This window comes from Doryrhamphus excisus, chromosome 20 (assembly GCF_030265055.1).
Source record: "Doryrhamphus excisus isolate RoL2022-K1 chromosome 20, RoL_Dexc_1.0, whole genome shotgun sequence".
NCBI lineage: Eukaryota > Metazoa > Chordata > Actinopteri > Syngnathiformes > Syngnathidae > Doryrhamphus > Doryrhamphus excisus.
The window spans coordinates 2,657,297-2,676,215 of record NC_080485.1 but is presented as its reverse complement, the minus strand read 5'-3'; the positions used below and the strand labels follow the sequence as shown (position 1 = coordinate 2,676,215).

Below are 18,919 nucleotides of genomic sequence, written 5' to 3'. Positions count from 1 at the left end.
TGCAGCGAATTAAAAATATTAATTCCATGTCTTTTATGCATTTTTTCCACTTTCAAATTATCCTGCGGGCCTGATCGAACCTCCTTGGGGGCCGGTTCCGGCCCGCGGGCCGTATGTTTGACACCCCTGGATTAGACATTCTGAGACCCTGGTGAGGATATATATATATGACGCCACAATGCCATGAAGCATGAAGTGATGAGGGATTACAGTATATACTAAACAATGTTAAAAATTCTAAATACAGAACTTAATTGGTGACTTAATAAAATCACAGCATGCCATGGCGAGTCTCAGATACCAAGCAAACATGCCTGCCAGGGAAGAATAGTGTTAACTTCAAAAGAAATATGATTGGACTCTTTCCTAAGTGCTTTGAAGGTGATGCTATGGTCATTGCATTTCTGGGACTGAACTTGCCTTTAATCCTTTTTGCAGAAAATATCCAACATTTTAATGTTTGGGATGACACATTTTGCACTTTGAGGTTGAATCCATGAAGGTATGGCACTCCTCTTAAGTGAAAAAACAGGCACTCTCACAATAGGAAAAAAGTATGAACAATAGAACATGTGTTGCTCTCTGTCTTTCCACAATGAGTTCATTACTCCATGTGTTTGTTTTTGTTGTTTTTTTATGACTTGCTGCAAACAGCCCATACCTTAAACCTATGCTATGCCTCCAGGTTCAAAGAAACATCATGGCTGAAACGGTTTGGCATATGTGTAATTGTCCTGGGAGAGTAAATAAAGTCGTTACCGAGCAAAGGAAAGCGGAAAAGCCAAACAACCAATCACAAAAAAAACGTTGATTGCAACAACTCTATTGTACAGGATGCTAAGGTTTACCATGCTGAATGAATACAGGTGAAATGTGCCGGAGGGTATCCTTTTAAAAACATAAAATAGCCATCCCTGTTTCTTATATTGGCTTAAAATAGCAAAGCTAGGCACATTAACCAAAAAAAACAGCATCTTTGATCCAGTTTTTCCCTTATGTGAAACATGAATGCATAGGGTGTTTCTTTACCTTTTCTGTGCATTCTAACAGTAAGTATGAGCTAGCTAACAATGCACGTCACTGAGACAAACCTATTTGGATTATAAAACCCTAAAAAAAACTCTTACGTTTTATTGTTTGATATACTGTACATGCTGTGATCATGCATTAACAAATACACAATGATATATTTTGATGATAACATGTAATACTTACATCAAATACGGCCATATTTTGATGATTAAAAGCATTACCGAAACTTATTTCCTAGGCGCATTGATTTAGCCCAGGATCTTATGCTACTTCTGTCAACGACAACAACAGCACTTACAAAACAAAAATGCTGACAGCAAACCATTTGAGCGAAATCGAGAGCCTGGTATCCACTCTTCGGTCTGGTCCGTCCGTCAGTTACACTGAGACATACAGCTAGCGTCGTGTTACTCAGCGATATTGTTACTGTAGCAAAAAACAAAATTTTTCTGGCAGTTATTTGCTTGGTTCTACAATTTAGTTATGTAAACGGGCCATTGTTGCCGTTTGAGTTTTTTGTTAAAGCTTTAGCGCCAAAACAGGTAAGTCCCCTGAAATGATAGCTCAAACTATCTTGTTTTCTTTTGTTAGAACGCAAAGAAAAGGGAAATAAATGTGTTGATTTTTCACATCACAAGGATTGTAAATGATGGGCAAAATTTCAAAGTGCAGTTTTCCTTTGTGAGAATTATAATATTTTCACAGCAAGTTGTTGTGTCGCAAAAGCATAAATAGATTAGTATAGTACAATACAAGATGAAATAAAGTCATATTGTAGGGATTGTGAATGATGCAGTGAACATGCTTTCTGGTTGTACTTTGACTTTGTACAAGCTACCACTGGATTGACTTTTTCCTCCCCAGACTTAAGGAAGTTCATGAAATAACAACGTCTTTGAAGAACACAGCAAGTTAACATTGGTGTCAGCTTTGTTATTCATTTGAAGGCAACTGGATCAGATAATTTATTTGGCCAAGGCTTATTTGCTTCACTGTGGAACATGATTGCTTTAACTTTCAAGAGGGAGAGAGCCAAAGTCCATGCTAACACATGCCAGATAAGTGTAAACAAATCATAACATGGCTTTCATCATTCTACAGCAGTGGTGAAGTTTTTTTTATTCTTTTGAAAAATAAGTAAATAATATCTTCAACAGCTTGAAGTCTTAATCCTTCACGTCAATGCAAACTTCCCTGCCCTGTGACGAAAGGGCCAAAGACGGCTTTCAACGTCACATGTTTATTAGATATTTAAAAATGTTGTTTCTTCATAGTCATTACTGTACAGCCTTAGAATGGTGCATTAACATATGCTCTACTATACGGATATGGAATAGAAAAACAAATAGGATCCAAGTGGGCGTTTATTCAAATAGCCTTCAAAAAGTTTGCAAATAAAAAGCAAATAATTTGTTATTATCAGTCAACTTATCCTATATCTATTTCTGCAACTGGCTCTGAATTCTTAACAATAAATAAAACAATTTCATTATGTCCGCTCCATGTGACTGAAGCATCAGGCAGATGCATAATTCATAGTCATAAAGCTCCCTGCTAAGATGTACAGACGCATGTTTTTTGTTTTTCGTGACTGATGTGCCGTAATAAGTGTTGGCATGGCGACGGCAAGAGCCTTTATACCGCATTAGTAAATGTTTGTCCTTGTTATTATTCCCCTTGATAAATAATGGATGGCGATAAAGATTACTGAGTTGTGTTCGACATGAAACAGCTTTGTTGTACACTGGCCTTGGTGTCTTCTAACGCACCTCAACTTGTGAGAAATAAATCTTTGATAATGTGCAGCGGAATCCTGTAGCATCTCACAATTAGACCATCGCTACCTTACAAGCAAAGATGACACACTCACCCTCAGGCGCGTCGGCATCACAGACCCTCGTTGTGGCAAAAGAAGCATTCCCTGACATAAGGCCTGATGAGGGGCTCTGTTCAAAACAAAAATGAAAAAAAAAAAATAGGATTAGATGCACAGATACGGTATGGTGTATCTGTGTAAATGTTTTTCTATTCACAAAGTGGTGCCTTGGTTAATGTCAATCCATACCAGAAGATTAGACTCAAACCAAAACGGACTCTTGCATAGAAAGACACCCAAAATTGTTAACAAAAAAAAAAAAAAACATTTTGTAGACAATAATTACACTTTTACATGCAGAAAATGATGCAACAATAATTATAAGTAACAAAAATGAATCAACAACTGAACAAAGAAGATTAGACTCAAACCAAAACGGACTCTTACATAGAAAATAATGTAAATCCAATGAATATGTTCCAGACACCCAAAATTGTTAACAAAAAAAAACATTTTGTAGACAATAATTACAGTTTTACATGCAGAAAATGATGCAACAATAATTATAAGTAACAAAAATTAATCAACAACTGAACATTTAACATCACTTTTACCTAGTTTTGTTGGACAAAATCCCACAAAACAAGTAACAAAATAATACATGGTAAAAACATTATTCTGCTACAATCACAATTTGCAAGCATTTAAAAATAAATAACGTTCTAGAGCCAATATTTAATGTAGGGGAGAAAAAAAACATATGAAACACATATATGACATATGAAAACATACGATATAAACAAATGCTGTTGTCCTAAAATGGTGCCCATGGCCAACAATCACATGCAAGTATCGCAAGAATTTTTTTTTCCGGGGCGAACACAAGCAAAGGCAAACTTTTAGCACAAATTTTGGATGTTAACTGAAAAACCTGTTACCTGGGGAGGACACTAACCGAGGTACCACTGTACCCGTGCAGAGAAAACTATACTGAAAAAGACTCCCTTCCTCAGATTTATACATATCAACCAACAGGTGGCCGCAAACAGGTCAGAGGCTTTTCGTCCTGTCACTCTCACACACCAGTGATCTGGAGAGAAGTGCAAGTGAGAACAGACGAAAAAAAGTCTCAAAATGTCTCTGAGCTAGTTTGCAAAAATCTATTCCAATCTACAGTATTATATTCCACTTTTACGAAAACAATTTGTAATTTTTTGGTCATAATTAATTCTGAAAATTATGATTTCAATATAATAATTCTAACACTTTTAGAAGCAGCAGACGACATTTAAGTCCCAGAAGCCTTTGACCTTGTGCATATGGGAAATGCAAGTAAGCAGAAGTAAACAGGCAATCAGACATGGCATCACCTTCCTATTGGAAGAAGCTTGTCAACAATTAAAGCATGAACCGCCATTTGGTTGCAAAGCAAGATGGGGAGATGTGAGCCAACAAGTGGACCATTGACGCATTACGATGAGCAATGAGGGGTTGTGTTCACAGACATCATGTCATTTAATGTAAATGTATTTTTTCAGTGTACTTTCCTGCATACTTAAATGTAGAAAACTGTGCATCTGAATTAAGTCTTTCGAGTTTTTTTTCAAGAAAATATACAGTTTTGACATTACTATTCCAAAAGGTTGTATCTTGTAAATGGTTAGCAATAAAGGGAGAGAAAAACACCAGCATGACCCAAAGTTTGTGATGGGAGTAAAATCACTCATATAATGTGCATATTGCGACATTACCTGGCTCAGAAATGGTCAGATCCCTGTCTCCACCATACCCAACAAGATCATCAAAATGACTTGTCATACTCTTCCTCGCGTCTCTCGCAAACACAGCCATCATCATCATCATTTACAGCGGAATCTTCAACTGTCTTCACCACTATTTGAAGTGCTGTGCATTCTGCCACAACAATCCCGATATTAATGTTTTTTCTACATCCCCGCTCTGCACCCAGAATATAGAAATAATAACATCATATGATATAGAAAGAGCACAAACTACAAATGGTCTCTGTGGACACCACGCATTGGCCGAGCTGGAGCATCATCAAAGCCTCATGCACAGAGCTCTCATCAGGGAGGCTGAAAAATAAGAAAGGCGTGGGGGTGACGTTACACAAACAGCTCGCCTCACCTGTATGAGATATTTCTGGCTTCCGTACATGACGTACTGAGGGGCAAGACTGTAGATCATGTAGCTGGTATGGAGCACAATCAAGAGAAGAATCATACAGAGGAAGAGGAGAGCCTGTGGACGGGTTCTTTTAGGTCGAATTTTGTAGAGCTGCAAAGTGACGAGAGGGTGAAGTTACATTTGAAAGTGCAACTGCACATGCAATGTTTAACGGCAGTGTGGAGGTGGTATCTTTATTTACCCTTATCCAGAAGAACCAGATACCCATGTTGCGGATACCAGCCATAGATGTGAGGACAAAATACATTGTGATGACTGTAATCAGGATGTAATCCAGTGGAAAAACCTGCAACACCGTGGTCAATGCAATGCGTAGATGATGGAAATTATCATTCCCAACTCCACAATAGAACATATACATATCTCATCTCAAGCGAGATATTCAATTAAAGAGCTGAGTGGGGACTTACAGGTTGCAAGGTTAACAGAAGTTCATTCAAAGGATTGGTTAGATTGGTGCCAAAGATTATGAATCCAGAGCTGATTCCAGCAGAGTGGAGTGCTTTATCCAAACTGACGCAGAGTTGAAGATAAATATCACCACAATGAAAAATAATGAGAATATGTAGTTATTTGTAGGTCGCACATCTTCCATTCCATATCCTACAACCTCCAAAAATGCACTTACTTTGAAATGAACAGGGCAACAGTGAACAGCAAGGCAATCAGGATGAAGAAAATGCCCAATATTATCTGCAAAGAAAGATAATATACATTTGCTGTTGAGCAATATTCGAATGACCATTCCACATTTATTTTTTTTTTTTGGCGGCATACTTCTTGGTTTGTGGAGACGAAGAGATTATAATCTACTTCACCTGCACCTTGACCATAGCCACCATTCAATGGAATTAAATAGAAATTATTTTTTTGTAAAATCCTACAACCTTATTTTCCCTGTTATTTACTGACTGTTGATAGAAAAAGGTAAATATGAAGCAAAGCAAACTTTTCACAGTACAGTGATAACAAAATAAATGTGCACACACATTGAATCGATGCTATTGCAGGAAATATCTATTGGCCCATATAAATCCGTCATGTCTTATGTGAGGGCCAGACCATATGGCTTGGCCCTCCAATGTTTGGCACTGATGCCAAAGGTGACAAAGGGAAGCAATGGTGCAGCCCAGACATGAGCAGAGAGCTGGGGAGGTGAGTGGCAGCCAAAAAAGCAATAAACCCTTAAACAAGCAAAGTATTCACGTTGAAAAATCCTGTTCCAGATGAAGAATAAATATGTGGGCAAACAGTCATGTCAAACTATGCAGTGTACCGTGTTTAAAACCCAATGGGTCCAATATAATTCTAAGAAAGCAGTATTATTCTTGGTTCCTGGCTGCCAACTGGACAGCTGGTCATGCCTCAGGAGGGGAGTGGAATCAAAACCGAATGTGGACAAAAACACATATATTGGTCATTCATTTCATCTCTATTTCAGCTGGCTGCTGACATGAGCGCATCCTTTATGTATAACCTATCAATGTACGTTTTTGGTTGGCAATTTTGACATTAAAAATAATATTGTTTTCCAGTTACGGGTTATGGGTTACAGTGAAATGTGGTATATTATTATTACAGCATCCCAACAGTCACACAGAGAGAAACTCTTTTTTTTTTAAACTTTATTCTGACCTCAAGAGCAGTTTTCAGTATTACAGGCCGAGCCTGGCCCTTGAAAGGGGACCTATAGTATTATGCTTATGTTTGGCCCATTGTGTGGAGCACCTACACATGATAACCCGTACTGAAAGCTTTATAGACAGCGTTTGTACTCTATGTTTGCAAATTTCTCACCGACAAAGCTGACGAAATGTTCTACACCCAAAAGGCAGAGGAGGATGCCGACCATTGCAAAAAAGATTGGACTTATTTACTCACTCAAATATTCAAACATCATAAGAGACATCAGAAAAAATAAAAAAAATAAAATAAAAAAAACTCAGCACATCACAAGACCTCACTACTACACTACTAATTCGCACTACAGTTAACGTTTTTAGGATGTTTATTTCTATTTCCATTTTGCCAATGGAAGGTATTTTGTTTTAAATACTAACAAAAGGAAGGCTGAGAAGTCTCACACATCCTATTGTGGTTAACCTCAAAAACCATGACAAGTCCTGTCAAAGCACGCAATACAAACATGGCACAGAGACAAAATCTGCAAAACCGAAACCAAAAACTGACTGACTTAAAAGTGGTGTCAATGGAACATTGCGGCCAATAAACACACAACTGAAGCACACAGTTACATGCTCAAAAAGCTAAACAATTCCCTTTAAGAATTGCAGTAAAATGTATAATAAAGTCTTGGACTTCAATGTGGTATAAGAAAAACTACATCAGTTTCATCAGTAGAGCACTTTTTTCTTATTTTCCTTTTATGTTGCTTTGTATTAATCCACTGAATTGTGACATCTAAACACCTAACTATATTCATCAACTTAGGTTATTGCACTACAGTCTTCCCTCATCTACCACGGTTAATTGGTTGCGAGATAAGTGAATTTCCGCAAAGTAGGATTCAATATTACTAAATTGCATATTTTTTAATAGTTATGGCATAGAAACCTGTAAAAAATATCAATTTTCCCATTTATTTTGGTTAATTTAACTCATAAATGATGTTTAAGTTTCACCAAAAAAAGAATGTATGATATTAGATAAGATGATCAATACTACATGTAACCCATATGAAGAGCTTGCAACCAAAAGGCGCTAAATCCAATTTTCACTAAGTTGCATGTTTTTCATGAGTTTAATAGGCCTCTGTCATGTGTATCCAAATCACATATTTTGGTCTTGAAATCATTTTAAAAAATATGAAAAAAAGTGATATGAAATTTATGCTTTCAACCAAAAGGTTCTATTTCCATTTCAGATTTAAACCAAAAGGGGCTAAATCCCTTTCTTTATTCTTTATTCAAGTTCCCCATTTATTGATAATCTGACCAATCAGAGAGAAGAATACAATTGGCACTGCACATACAGAAAGCCAGTATCAGTGTGCATCCTGTTTTGTTTGTGTACATGAAGTACACGTATGATAGTTACAGTATGTTATGCAATTCAAATTGTGTTTTTACAGTATTCTGTAACATGGAAGTCTTTTTTACGCCATAAAAGGCATGTCTCTACCTTGACACCTCCAACTTTCATGAGAAACATTATTTTACTTGTACTAAAAAACATACAATGTAAAGAGTTTGGAATGAGATGATTTTTGTCACTGTCACCTTCATGGTGCAGTCAAATATGAGCACTGCTTTTAATCACATTTTTATTAATTGAATTAATAATTATTATTTTGTATTGTATGTTGAGAATGGCTTCTGTGTTGTAATTATTTTATTAGCATAGCACATTAAAGCACCTTACATTCTTTTACAACAATGCCATTGAAGAAGTTAAAGGTGACTTCAAATTTATTTCAGGCAAAAGGCGCTAAATCCGAAAAAAAATAAATTAAAAAAATATATAAAATACATGGTGTGTGCAGGATTTTTATAGCATGCATTTTTATATACCTATATTGATAGCTCTTTCATTTGCAATATAGACTTGATGACCAAATAGATTGATATGTGCGTAGTTAAAAATCACTGATTTTCTCGAAATCAGTCAAAATGGATTTAGCGCCTTTTGGTTGCAAGCTCTTCATATATGTGCATAGTAAAGTTCATGTTGGTTCAGTTTGGAATCAAGTGAGTTCTTAACCTTTTGAACAATTCAACGATACATTCTGGTGAAAACCCATTTCAGGGTTTTGAATGGGTGTGATTTATGATGTTTTGTTTGATCTAATTTCACCTGCATATAAATACTACAGCAATTTCTACTCTGACCTTTTGACAAGGACAAAGAGCAGCTTATCGTTGGCCAGTCTGGTGTGTACGAAGACATTGGCTTTGTGCCACTTTGTTTGACCAGTGCTAGTTACACAGCGGGTGCATCAGGTGGGAATAACTGTTCTGCACTTTAGTAAATTAGAAGCTATAGATGTAAGACGCATGTCCTTGTGAATTCAGGTAGACATCTATCTATCGGAATGATGTCAAACTGAAAGACCACAATGGATGTGTGATGGATAGCACTGTCAATCCATATAAAGCAGTTCTTTAAGTGCATCCCCTGTGTAAGTGCAGTTAACGTGTAGCCTTGTGGGATATTAGCACATCATGTACAGTTTGCTCTCTGTTTGCCAAAAAAGTGGCAGAAAACATATGAAGTGGTGCGGTCGGGAACCAAAAGATGTGGCCAGAAAAATGTGAGACTTTAGCGCAAAGATGAAATTGCAGAAGACCTAAAAGTGAATGTAGAGCAACCCACACCGGAGCAATGATGAAATGCTGCCAATAGCATTACTGCTGTAAGGTATAGTAGTACAGCAAACAAAATATTCTGTTAAGGGGGGCGAGCATTGCTGTACATTATAAAGCAGTTCATATGAGGACGGACCACAAATTTAATATGAGAACTCAATTACACACCGCCAATGTACCTGAGATATTCTTCCTCCTCCTTTTCAGACATGGGGTTGAATTGTGTAACTGTAAACATTTAATGTACTTCAATGTAACCATGTTTGAAAAAAACCAAACCGTTAGCATTACCTTGAAAGGTCTGAGAGCACTGGCCACTTTGTTGCAGCAGTTCCTCTCTGCAATTTCAAGGTGTCTCCCTCTGCGTCGGAGGACCTGCAGCTTACCCTCCAGGTCCTGCAGGTTGTTTCTGTCCCTGGATGACAGGGGGCGACCATCTTTACACTGGAAAAAATAAAACACAAAAACAGCAATGGCATCAAATGTCCATATTTGTAATATGTCCATAAACACAAGATGACATTGAAAATAAAAAGTGTCTTGGCATAAATGGTAAGAGGCCATATATGTACATACACAGTTATAATAGGCTTTAATCACAAAAGTAAGTGAAAACAGGATATGAAAAAAATCAATTACACTCTAATGCAGGGGTGCTCACACTTTTTCAGCATGCGAGCTACTTTAAAAATGACCGAGTCAAAATGATCTACTCACTACAAAAATGCAAAACATCTATTTATTTTCAAATGTATTGAGGATTATTTGTACGTACAATGTATGTTGATGTACCTTACATAACCAAATGAGCCAATATTGCAAAACACACATAATTAACTATTAACATTTTTTGTAATTACCTGAGTTTACTTTGATGACTTGCACTGAATTGAACCAGCCAGGGATGCATAGTCCGGACAGTAGCTGCTGATAGCCAGCCTCAAGCACACTTCCACATGTTTATCAGTCATGGATAATATCCGTATCACAATATCCGTATAATATTCCATATCCGTATGGAAGTGATATGTTTTTTGCCTTTTTACTTGGTCCAGTTTTTGCCTTTTTACTTGGTCCAGCTCCTTCACTCATTTTAGTGACCATAAACTTTAGCGAGGGCTTTAAAATCCCGCAATTCGCCGACTAGCTTAGCACTTTGCATCGTTGTTTACGCATGAGCGGTGACCTAAAGGTCAAAATTCAGTTGTCATCTGACTGGTTGTCCTGTATGTCAATCAAGTAACGGGGATGGATGATAGGCTGACATCGTAAGTTCTGCTGCACTTAGAGACGTTGTTTGATTTGATTGGTCGCCCGAAGGGCAACATTCAGTTGTCATCTGAATGGCTGCCCTGTATATCAATCAAGTGACGGCATTGATGCTGGGATGATATTTTTGTAATGTCACGCCGCGATCGACCAGCGATCGACCAGTACCACCTCCGCGATTGACCGGTAGCTCGGGATCGACTTAATGAGCACCCCTGCTCTAATGTTTGTAAAGCAATTTCCTATCTGCAAGTTGTTCACTTAGTGCAGAAGTCTGTCTCTCTGAAAGTATATATCAGTATACTTACAGGCCGTATAAACATTAAGAGTTGTACAGCCTAATGGGATCCCATGTAAAAGCTATGTAAAATAAAAACGTGTCGTGTGTGTACTGACATAGTGGTTTGCAATTGGGTACAATCATACTGACAGGTTTTTGTAATAGTTTTTGTAGCTTTTTTTGTTTTAGCAATGTAGCAGTGATCAAGAAGGTTCTGCAGGATGAGAAAGTGCTGGTGTTCTACTACCGAGCCACTGTCAGAAGCACACTGGCACATTCTGTCTTGGTGTGGTGCACCAGGATCACAGTGCCAGACAAGATAGTCCTGCAGAGTGTGATCAACACAGCACAAAAGATCACGGGCTGCGCTCTGCCAAGCCTGGAGGACATCATCGGTTCTTGCTAGCTCTGTACAGCCAAAAACATCATCAAAGACGATTGTCACCCTGGCCATCGCCTGTTTGATCTGCTGCCCTCTGGAAGGCGCGACAGGTCACATAAATCAAGAGCAGACTGATATTGCTTCTTTCCTAGAACTATGTCAACCTTAAAGAAAAACTGCACGTTTTGTGGAATTTAACCACTATCTACAATCCTTATGTGATGGATGGATGTGATTTGTAGGCTGGGAAGGCTGAGATATACTGTATGTATGTGTGTACATATTTATATATATACACAAGTATATGCGTGAATATGTATATATGTAAATATTATAAAGATATAAAAACAGAAAACAGAAAATGAATGAATGAATGTATGTATTATACATGTTATCATTAATAAAACTATAAAACCTTGTTGGAGTTTTTTTTTTTGTTTTACAAGCAGTCTTTGTAGGCAGCATAGGTGGGTCCCATTATGTGCAATCACGAGTTTACCTCTCTTTAGCTGTTTTTATATCTTTACAACACACACAAAACAAAATGACATGTGTCATGTCTCATATAAGGATTATTGATGACGGACATAATATTTAAAATTGCAATTATTAGAGCCATCTATAGACACAAAATAACACCCATATAGCCACATTTACATTCACATTGCCCGACATGGAATATATTGTAAAATAAAATAACTTTAAGACAGTTTCGCTTGTAGAAATCAAAATCGTGGGGGACAGGAAGTGACGTCTGTGTCACCAGGTGTGAGTATTTGAGTTGAGATCGGATTTGAACTTCATGTGGGCAATGGCCACAACAGAAACCTGTTTTAATATTATTACTTTGTTATTATTATTATTGTGCCTGTTGTTAAATATCTTGATGATAACGTGCATTGAAAGCGTTTAATCTTGAACATGATATTCATGTGCTAAATTGTGTGCAAGTACATTTATGCTTTCATGAAAAACGCATCTTCTTCGGGCCTTGCCACTTTGCTCGGCAGTGCTTGAACATGCCATATGTGAGGCAGACTGAGACTTATGTATATATGACTTTTTTTCCGGCGACAGACGTGTATTTTCTATTCTTCCATGTTCACAATTGTTACTGCTGTGCATAAATGCACCGTAATGCTAATTCTGTGCTGCTCTGCATTTTTTTTTTGTGCATAATCTCATGCTACATTTGCTCATATGTCAGTTAGGCTCAGTAATAAGACTTAATTTCCTTTTTGAGATCCGTATGTTATGTGCCTTTGTTTTGATAATTATAATTATTAATAATTAATTATATTAATGTTCATTATTGTTATTATTATTATTATTTATAGTATTTGAGTATTATAATTACAATAATTATTACATTTATGTGTAACATTAGCTGATTAGTACTGAATATTTCCATGTTTTTGCAAACCAAAGCACAGCATAAGATCGGTTAACCACATATTACAGCTTGTCAAAACTTAATTACACATTTTAGCTCATTTAGCCATTCTTATGGTTGAAAATACTTAAATTTGTGAAAAAATACGTACATTCGCTTCAAGTGAGCAAAAGTATTGGAGCATGTGATTGACAGTTGTGTTGCCCAGGTGTGTTCTATTACACTGATTATGTAATCAATAAATAACACGGAATGTCTACACTGAATGTCTACACTGAATGTCTACACTACGTTACAGATTGATTAGGGTAGGTCTAGCCTGCATCTCAGGTGAAAACAACATGAAAATCAGAGCGCTGTCTATGGGTGGAAAAAAAAAAGCAATTGGGAAAGAAGGGAAAAGAAGATGGAAAATCAATAAGAACCATTGCAAAAACATTGGTCATAGCCAGTGCAACCATTTGGAATGTCCTGAAAAAGAAATAAACCACGGATGTACCAAGTAAGACAAGTCAAACAGGCTGACCAAGAAAAACATCAGCAGTTGATGACAGAAACATCGATTGATGGAAAGACAGAATGCTGTCCTTTCATCCCTCCCTAACCCCATGCTCACACTGGATCCGTCGCGGCAGTAGTCCTGGTCCAATCCTTCTTGCCACAAAGTGCCACTTAGACAGAAACCGGTAGGCACTGCGGGAAGTGAAGACTGTGCTCGTGAGAGCAGATACTCCTGCAATAACTAGCCTTGTATACAGGAACTTCATGCAATCAGTAAGACCAAAACGTATACGCAGCACCGCACAGAGCTGAGCCTACAACAGGCATTTTGGTTTTCTGGCAAAAGAGTCGCTATGGATCCAGTGTGAGCGCGGGGTAAAAGACTGAGTCTTTTAGTTGCTAACAAGTAAACATAGCAAAGCCATCTTCTTTGCAGATGGGTCCATGACCATCAGTACATCTAAATGCGATGCTAACAATGGTGATACCACCCAAATGACCATCGTTGGCGGGCAGAGGCCCCACTCCAGTGTATTTGATCGTCATTTGACACCACTAAAGAACCGACCATTCTTATCTGGACCTGTCTCCTCCTTTAGAGGATAAATAGATTGCATCTTGCATCTGGCTCTCAGACTAGAGATGTCCTAACTAGTCTGACTGGTGTGTGCCCCACCTAGTTTTTGAGCATGAACTAGACTAGAGCGGTCCTACCTAATCTGACAGGTAGGACTAGTCTTGGAGTGTGATCGAATGAGAGCTGAAACATCTAAGACAACCTGAACAGTTTATTCTAGATCGATTGAATGCCCTGAGCACTGTGCCAATACTTCTGGAGGCTATTGTAAATTGCTCTTATCAGTGCAATACTATACTTTATACTGTTTTTCATCTTTTTAAATGAAAGTACAACTTCAATAGAAGAGTGTCTTCAATGCTAGCACATAGTTCCCATATGTATTTTCCATATTATTTTCTTGTATTTTAATTCCCTTATTTTATACTTAAATTATATTAGAAAGGCAGGAAGTGAACAAATGTAACAGTTGGAATGGATTGAGTAAGGAAATCAAACAATGCACAACGATGAGCCAATTCAAGAAACAATACAAGCAGTTGATGTTTGCTAAATCCAAGGATGAAGAGTCTTGAACCAGTCATGATGTGCTATATATATCACTATATTGACACGCACTATGGTACCCATTATGGCATTGGATGCTCATATCACCCAGTACTTCGCTACGAGGTACATTATTAAAAAAACCCAAAAAACCTTAAACTGTATTATGGAAAGCAGGAAGTGAACAAATGTAACAGCTAGTGATTGTAAAAGTACCAGATGGAGGGGTAGGATTTAATAAGCTTTGCTTCTTCCTACTCCTTTTGGACATGTGGAACTGTGAACTGATTATGTGATGCATTCAATTGTAATCTGATGCATGTTAAAATGAAATAAAACCATTACCATTTTACATTGTGGAAATGCTACTTGATAAGTACATTCGCTTATTTTCATATCATATGCAAATGCTGTGAGAAAGGCTTGAATCTTCAATCTTATTTAGCTACAATTTTGTGGCCAAAATATTAGAAACCACTCTTGGCATAAACCAGTGCAGTTCTATGCCACCATACTATGTCTGCAATAATAATTATACCGCCAAATCAGTGACTCTCTGACCACATACAAAAAATGTATGTAATAAACATATTCATGAAGGTGCCACACCTTGGATTTCAGCTTCTCGATCTGATGCTCAACATCATCAATGTCCTCCGTGTTCTCCAGCCGCTCATAGGCCACACTCCGTGTGCCTTTTATTAGATTCAAAGGCAGCACAGACATTCCGTATGCCTAAAGAAGAAGAAAAAGCAAAGCATTATTGTCAGACCGGGTTGTTGCACATGCATCATGCATCCACCTACACATTCCCACCCCCTGCCACAAACTGTGGAGCACAGCGAGTTAGAGACGAAGGTAAGCAAATACACACACGGTTGACAGAGGGATTTGACCCCCCCATGGCCTCCCATGCTGTGTCATTTTGGGCTGAGGAAGATTAAAATGGTAGAATGTATAATTCCGGTCAAAACTACTTGTGAATTTGCTGCAACCATTTTGTGTGACTATCACTGTTTAAAATCGCCATGATGCAATGTACAGCTTAACAGTGCCCCCATGTGACGGCACCATAGCCTCCATGCAGAATGTAATGCATTTGAAAATCCATTTTTAAGAAGAAAAATCCGAAAGTGAATCAAGGTACAGCATCAAGTGATGAAAGGCATGAAGTGGAATGACATGGAGTGGAAATGTATACACCTTAGCGGACTGGCACACAAAAATATAAACAAATATGGTCAGGCCATACAGAGGGAGAGGCTATTAACACAACATTCAAAAGGTGCTTTTAAATCTCTTGACATACGGGCTTTAATCTCCTGAAGGGATGTTTGAACTTTAATTTAAAATGAGGGGCACCTCTAAAACCTGACAACATAGCGATCAATACAAATGACTATAACAGAGGCAAGTCAATGCTCTCTTACTCACCCTGTCATGTCTGGCTTTTACAAATCTCGCAGAGAACCATTTATTGCCTCGTAATAAAACAAAAGGACACGTCTGTGCTAGACATCTTTCAGCCTTGACAAACATGCTGCCCTCTTTCCTCTACTTTCCAAAAGTCAGCCTGTATTTTCTTTTAAACAACTTTTAATAGTTTGTGCATGTTATGAAACATTGACCGCGTCGCATGGGATAGTAAGAAAGGCTAGACTATTATTAGTCTCGACTGTGGATCGGTGCTATGGGCGAATGTCGCCTCCTGCAATGAATCATGGAGCTCTTAAGGCCGGAGCATGTCCAGAATATCAAATACACTCATAAAAGGAAAACCTGTTCAAGATCCCTGGAGAAACATTCCCCTTTCCCTCATGTGCAACTACATGAGTGAAATATCAAAGAGGGAAAACACAGGTGCCCCGATGCTGGAGTCAAAATTGGTAACTCGCGTGGAATCGTGTGTGCTCATTAAAGTTATTTTAAACCCACTGCAGTTAATAATTATTAAAAATAACTTTGAGGGGGGGGTGTACATGTGCATGGGGTGGATTAGGGCTACGGAACCGTCTGAAATTAGTGAGAGTGAGTCTGTTAAATTGGATTTGAATGAACTACAGTAGGTAGACGCAGTTGCCCTTCCTAAGACTTTGTTTTCTTTCCTTATGGTCGAATGGTCAGAGAGGGAGGATGCATCCCCTACATTCTCAATATCCTTTGATAAAGAGGTCAATCTAGTACAACCGAGCTAATTAAAACTGCTCAGGATACAGGGTGCATTAGACTAATTTAAACTAACCAAGCTAATGGCGTTTCAATATATAATGCTCTACAATGAATAGCCTTGTTAATGTGCCGCATAAAACATTTTCCCTATAGCAAAAACAGTACGTGTTCCCAGCAAGTCTGGCTTAAGACACTTCTAATAGGGGTTTTCCAATTAAATGTCTATCAAAGATGAATTCTCTCTAGTTGCAATCTTTGTGTTGGACTAGATGTGATTGGTGTTGGTCTGGAGAGCACTTTTGAAACTCGATCTCCTGTCTTTTCTTGGAATTATTCCCAAGACCAGTCAAGATCAAAACTACATGGACAGCAGTGTTTCATGTGTGCACTGTATGATTTACGCATTAATGTTTATACTTTCTGGTGAACTTGGATTAACATAGTACGTCTGATCCCGCAGTGGAGTTTGTCATCATTTTACAACCAGTTCAAAGAGGAATCATTTGGCTGTTTAATAAATGAAGTGTTTTATAAAAGTGGTTTAGCTGATTTCCAACTGCTGAAAATAGATCTTGTGTGTTCATGGGATGTTATACATTTCAGATTTTTTTTTGGCAAATCTTACCATACAAAGTTTAACATGATCATGGTGTTGTTCTTCAATTTTGGTCTTGACATTAGGTCCGTTTACATGGCTGTGACTATAACACAACTATCTTGTGGATACATTTACCAACAACACAGAAATATGTGGTTTGTTTGGGAAACACCAGACTGACAAAAAGAAGCAACGAAGCAGATGGTGGCCCAAGAATTTTGCATACAAAATACAAAGATAATTTTTTTGTTCTAGACCAGGGGTTGGCAAACTTTTTGACTGGCGTGCCACATTGATTTAACAAAATTGACGGGGGGCCAGACTCGATATTTTACACGTAAACAGTCCAGCTGGAATGATTGTATCTGTAAAAGTGTTATGCAATCTGCTATATGTGCACTTTGAGATCATTTATTTGATGTAAAGTGTGTTATAAATGCATCATAATAAATGTATTATTATTTATATTATTATTATTTATTATTATTAATTGTATTATTATTATTATTATTATTATTATATGCTTGTGTCCCTTTTTTCAGGAGCACTTAGTAAACAACAGACCGCATCAAATAACGAAATTATTGTATCTGTAAAAGTGTTATGCAATCTGCTATATGTGCACTTTGAGATCATTTATTTGATGTAAAGTGCATTATAAATTTATAATAATAAGAATAAATTTATTATTTAATATTATTATTATTATTATTATTATGTGCTTGTGTCCCTTTTTTCACTTTGTAAACAACAGATCGCATCAAATAACAAAATTGATAAAACCGCCAAACCATGAAAATGTCGTCTCAAGCCATGATGCCAGCTTGTATGTTGACTTTAAATGAAATACTTTGGCAAGAACGGGCGGGCCGTATTCAAACACTTGGCGGGCCCCCGGGCCGTAGTTTGCACACCCCTGTTCTAGACTCTTGACCTTGACTTGATATGTTTTCTTCACTACAAGATAACTATCTTGAGGACGCTGACCGAAAACCTAGAAACGTTTGGGTGATTTAGGAAAGGACACAGTGACACGGTGTTGAAGATTAACCACAAAACGACATCAACAAATCCTCTTCAGTGTCTTTGTAATCTTTGAACAAAATCTTCAAAACAGTTCAGCTAATCTGCAAAAGCAGAACAAACGAATAGCCTTATTACGAGTCAAAGTGGCAGTCAATCGCCAGCAAAATAATTAAGTCTCTTCCATGACACTTATATAATTAACTTCAGAGTGTGTTAGCCGACATCTAATGAATGGCAGTGGGCAAAGTCTGTAATCTTTTGACAAGAAGCTTAAAATTGTTTCTCTAAATGTTTCATCTTTATGTTTAATCTTACAAACTTTTGTTTATGAATCGAAAAGTGTACCCTCAGCTTTTTCTATGGCGGTATAAGTATATGCGATTTTGCATAAGTATGCTCTTTATGGTGTTGAAACTACTGACTAAAGAGCTACACAGGGGAGTGAATTAATTAGGCTGAGAATATTCTAATATACAGTACATAGGAAAAATGTGACATTGCCGTGATTCATTAAGTGACAGCACCTACATAGGTCAATGTCGTGATCTGTTATTAGATCAACAGGCCTTCGTCTTTACCATTTAAAGTCACCTTTGCTTATTTAGGGTGTAAATTATTGAGCAAGAGGAAGGTCAATATATAATTGAGCCATTTGACATACAGTACATCTATATGTAAAAAAATGCTTTTAAATAAAGCCACTGATAAGATGAATGGCCGGATGTACAATTAATAAAATATAACATATAGATCAGGGGTGCTCATTAAGTCGATCGCGATCTACCGGTCGATCGCGG

General features: G+C 37.5%; 1 protein-coding gene across 1 annotated transcript in view; it reads right to left on the bottom strand.

Moving 5' to 3' along the window:
* Positions 1–18,919, bottom strand: part of lmbrd1 (LMBR1 domain containing 1) — a 53,387-nt gene that overhangs the window by 11,667 nt on the left and 22,801 nt on the right. The window contains exons 8-14 of the mRNA XM_058058095.1: positions 14,939–15,064; positions 9,673–9,825; positions 5,685–5,749; positions 5,467–5,569; positions 5,238–5,342; positions 4,997–5,146; positions 2,903–2,978 (exon numbers count right to left, since the gene is read on the bottom strand). Coding sequence (XP_057914078.1) covers positions 2,903–2,978; positions 4,997–5,146; positions 5,238–5,342; positions 5,467–5,569; positions 5,685–5,749; positions 9,673–9,825; positions 14,939–15,064 — 778 coding nt within the window. The remainder of the gene's footprint in view (positions 1–2,902; positions 2,979–4,996; positions 5,147–5,237; positions 5,343–5,466; positions 5,570–5,684; positions 5,750–9,672; positions 9,826–14,938; positions 15,065–18,919) is intronic.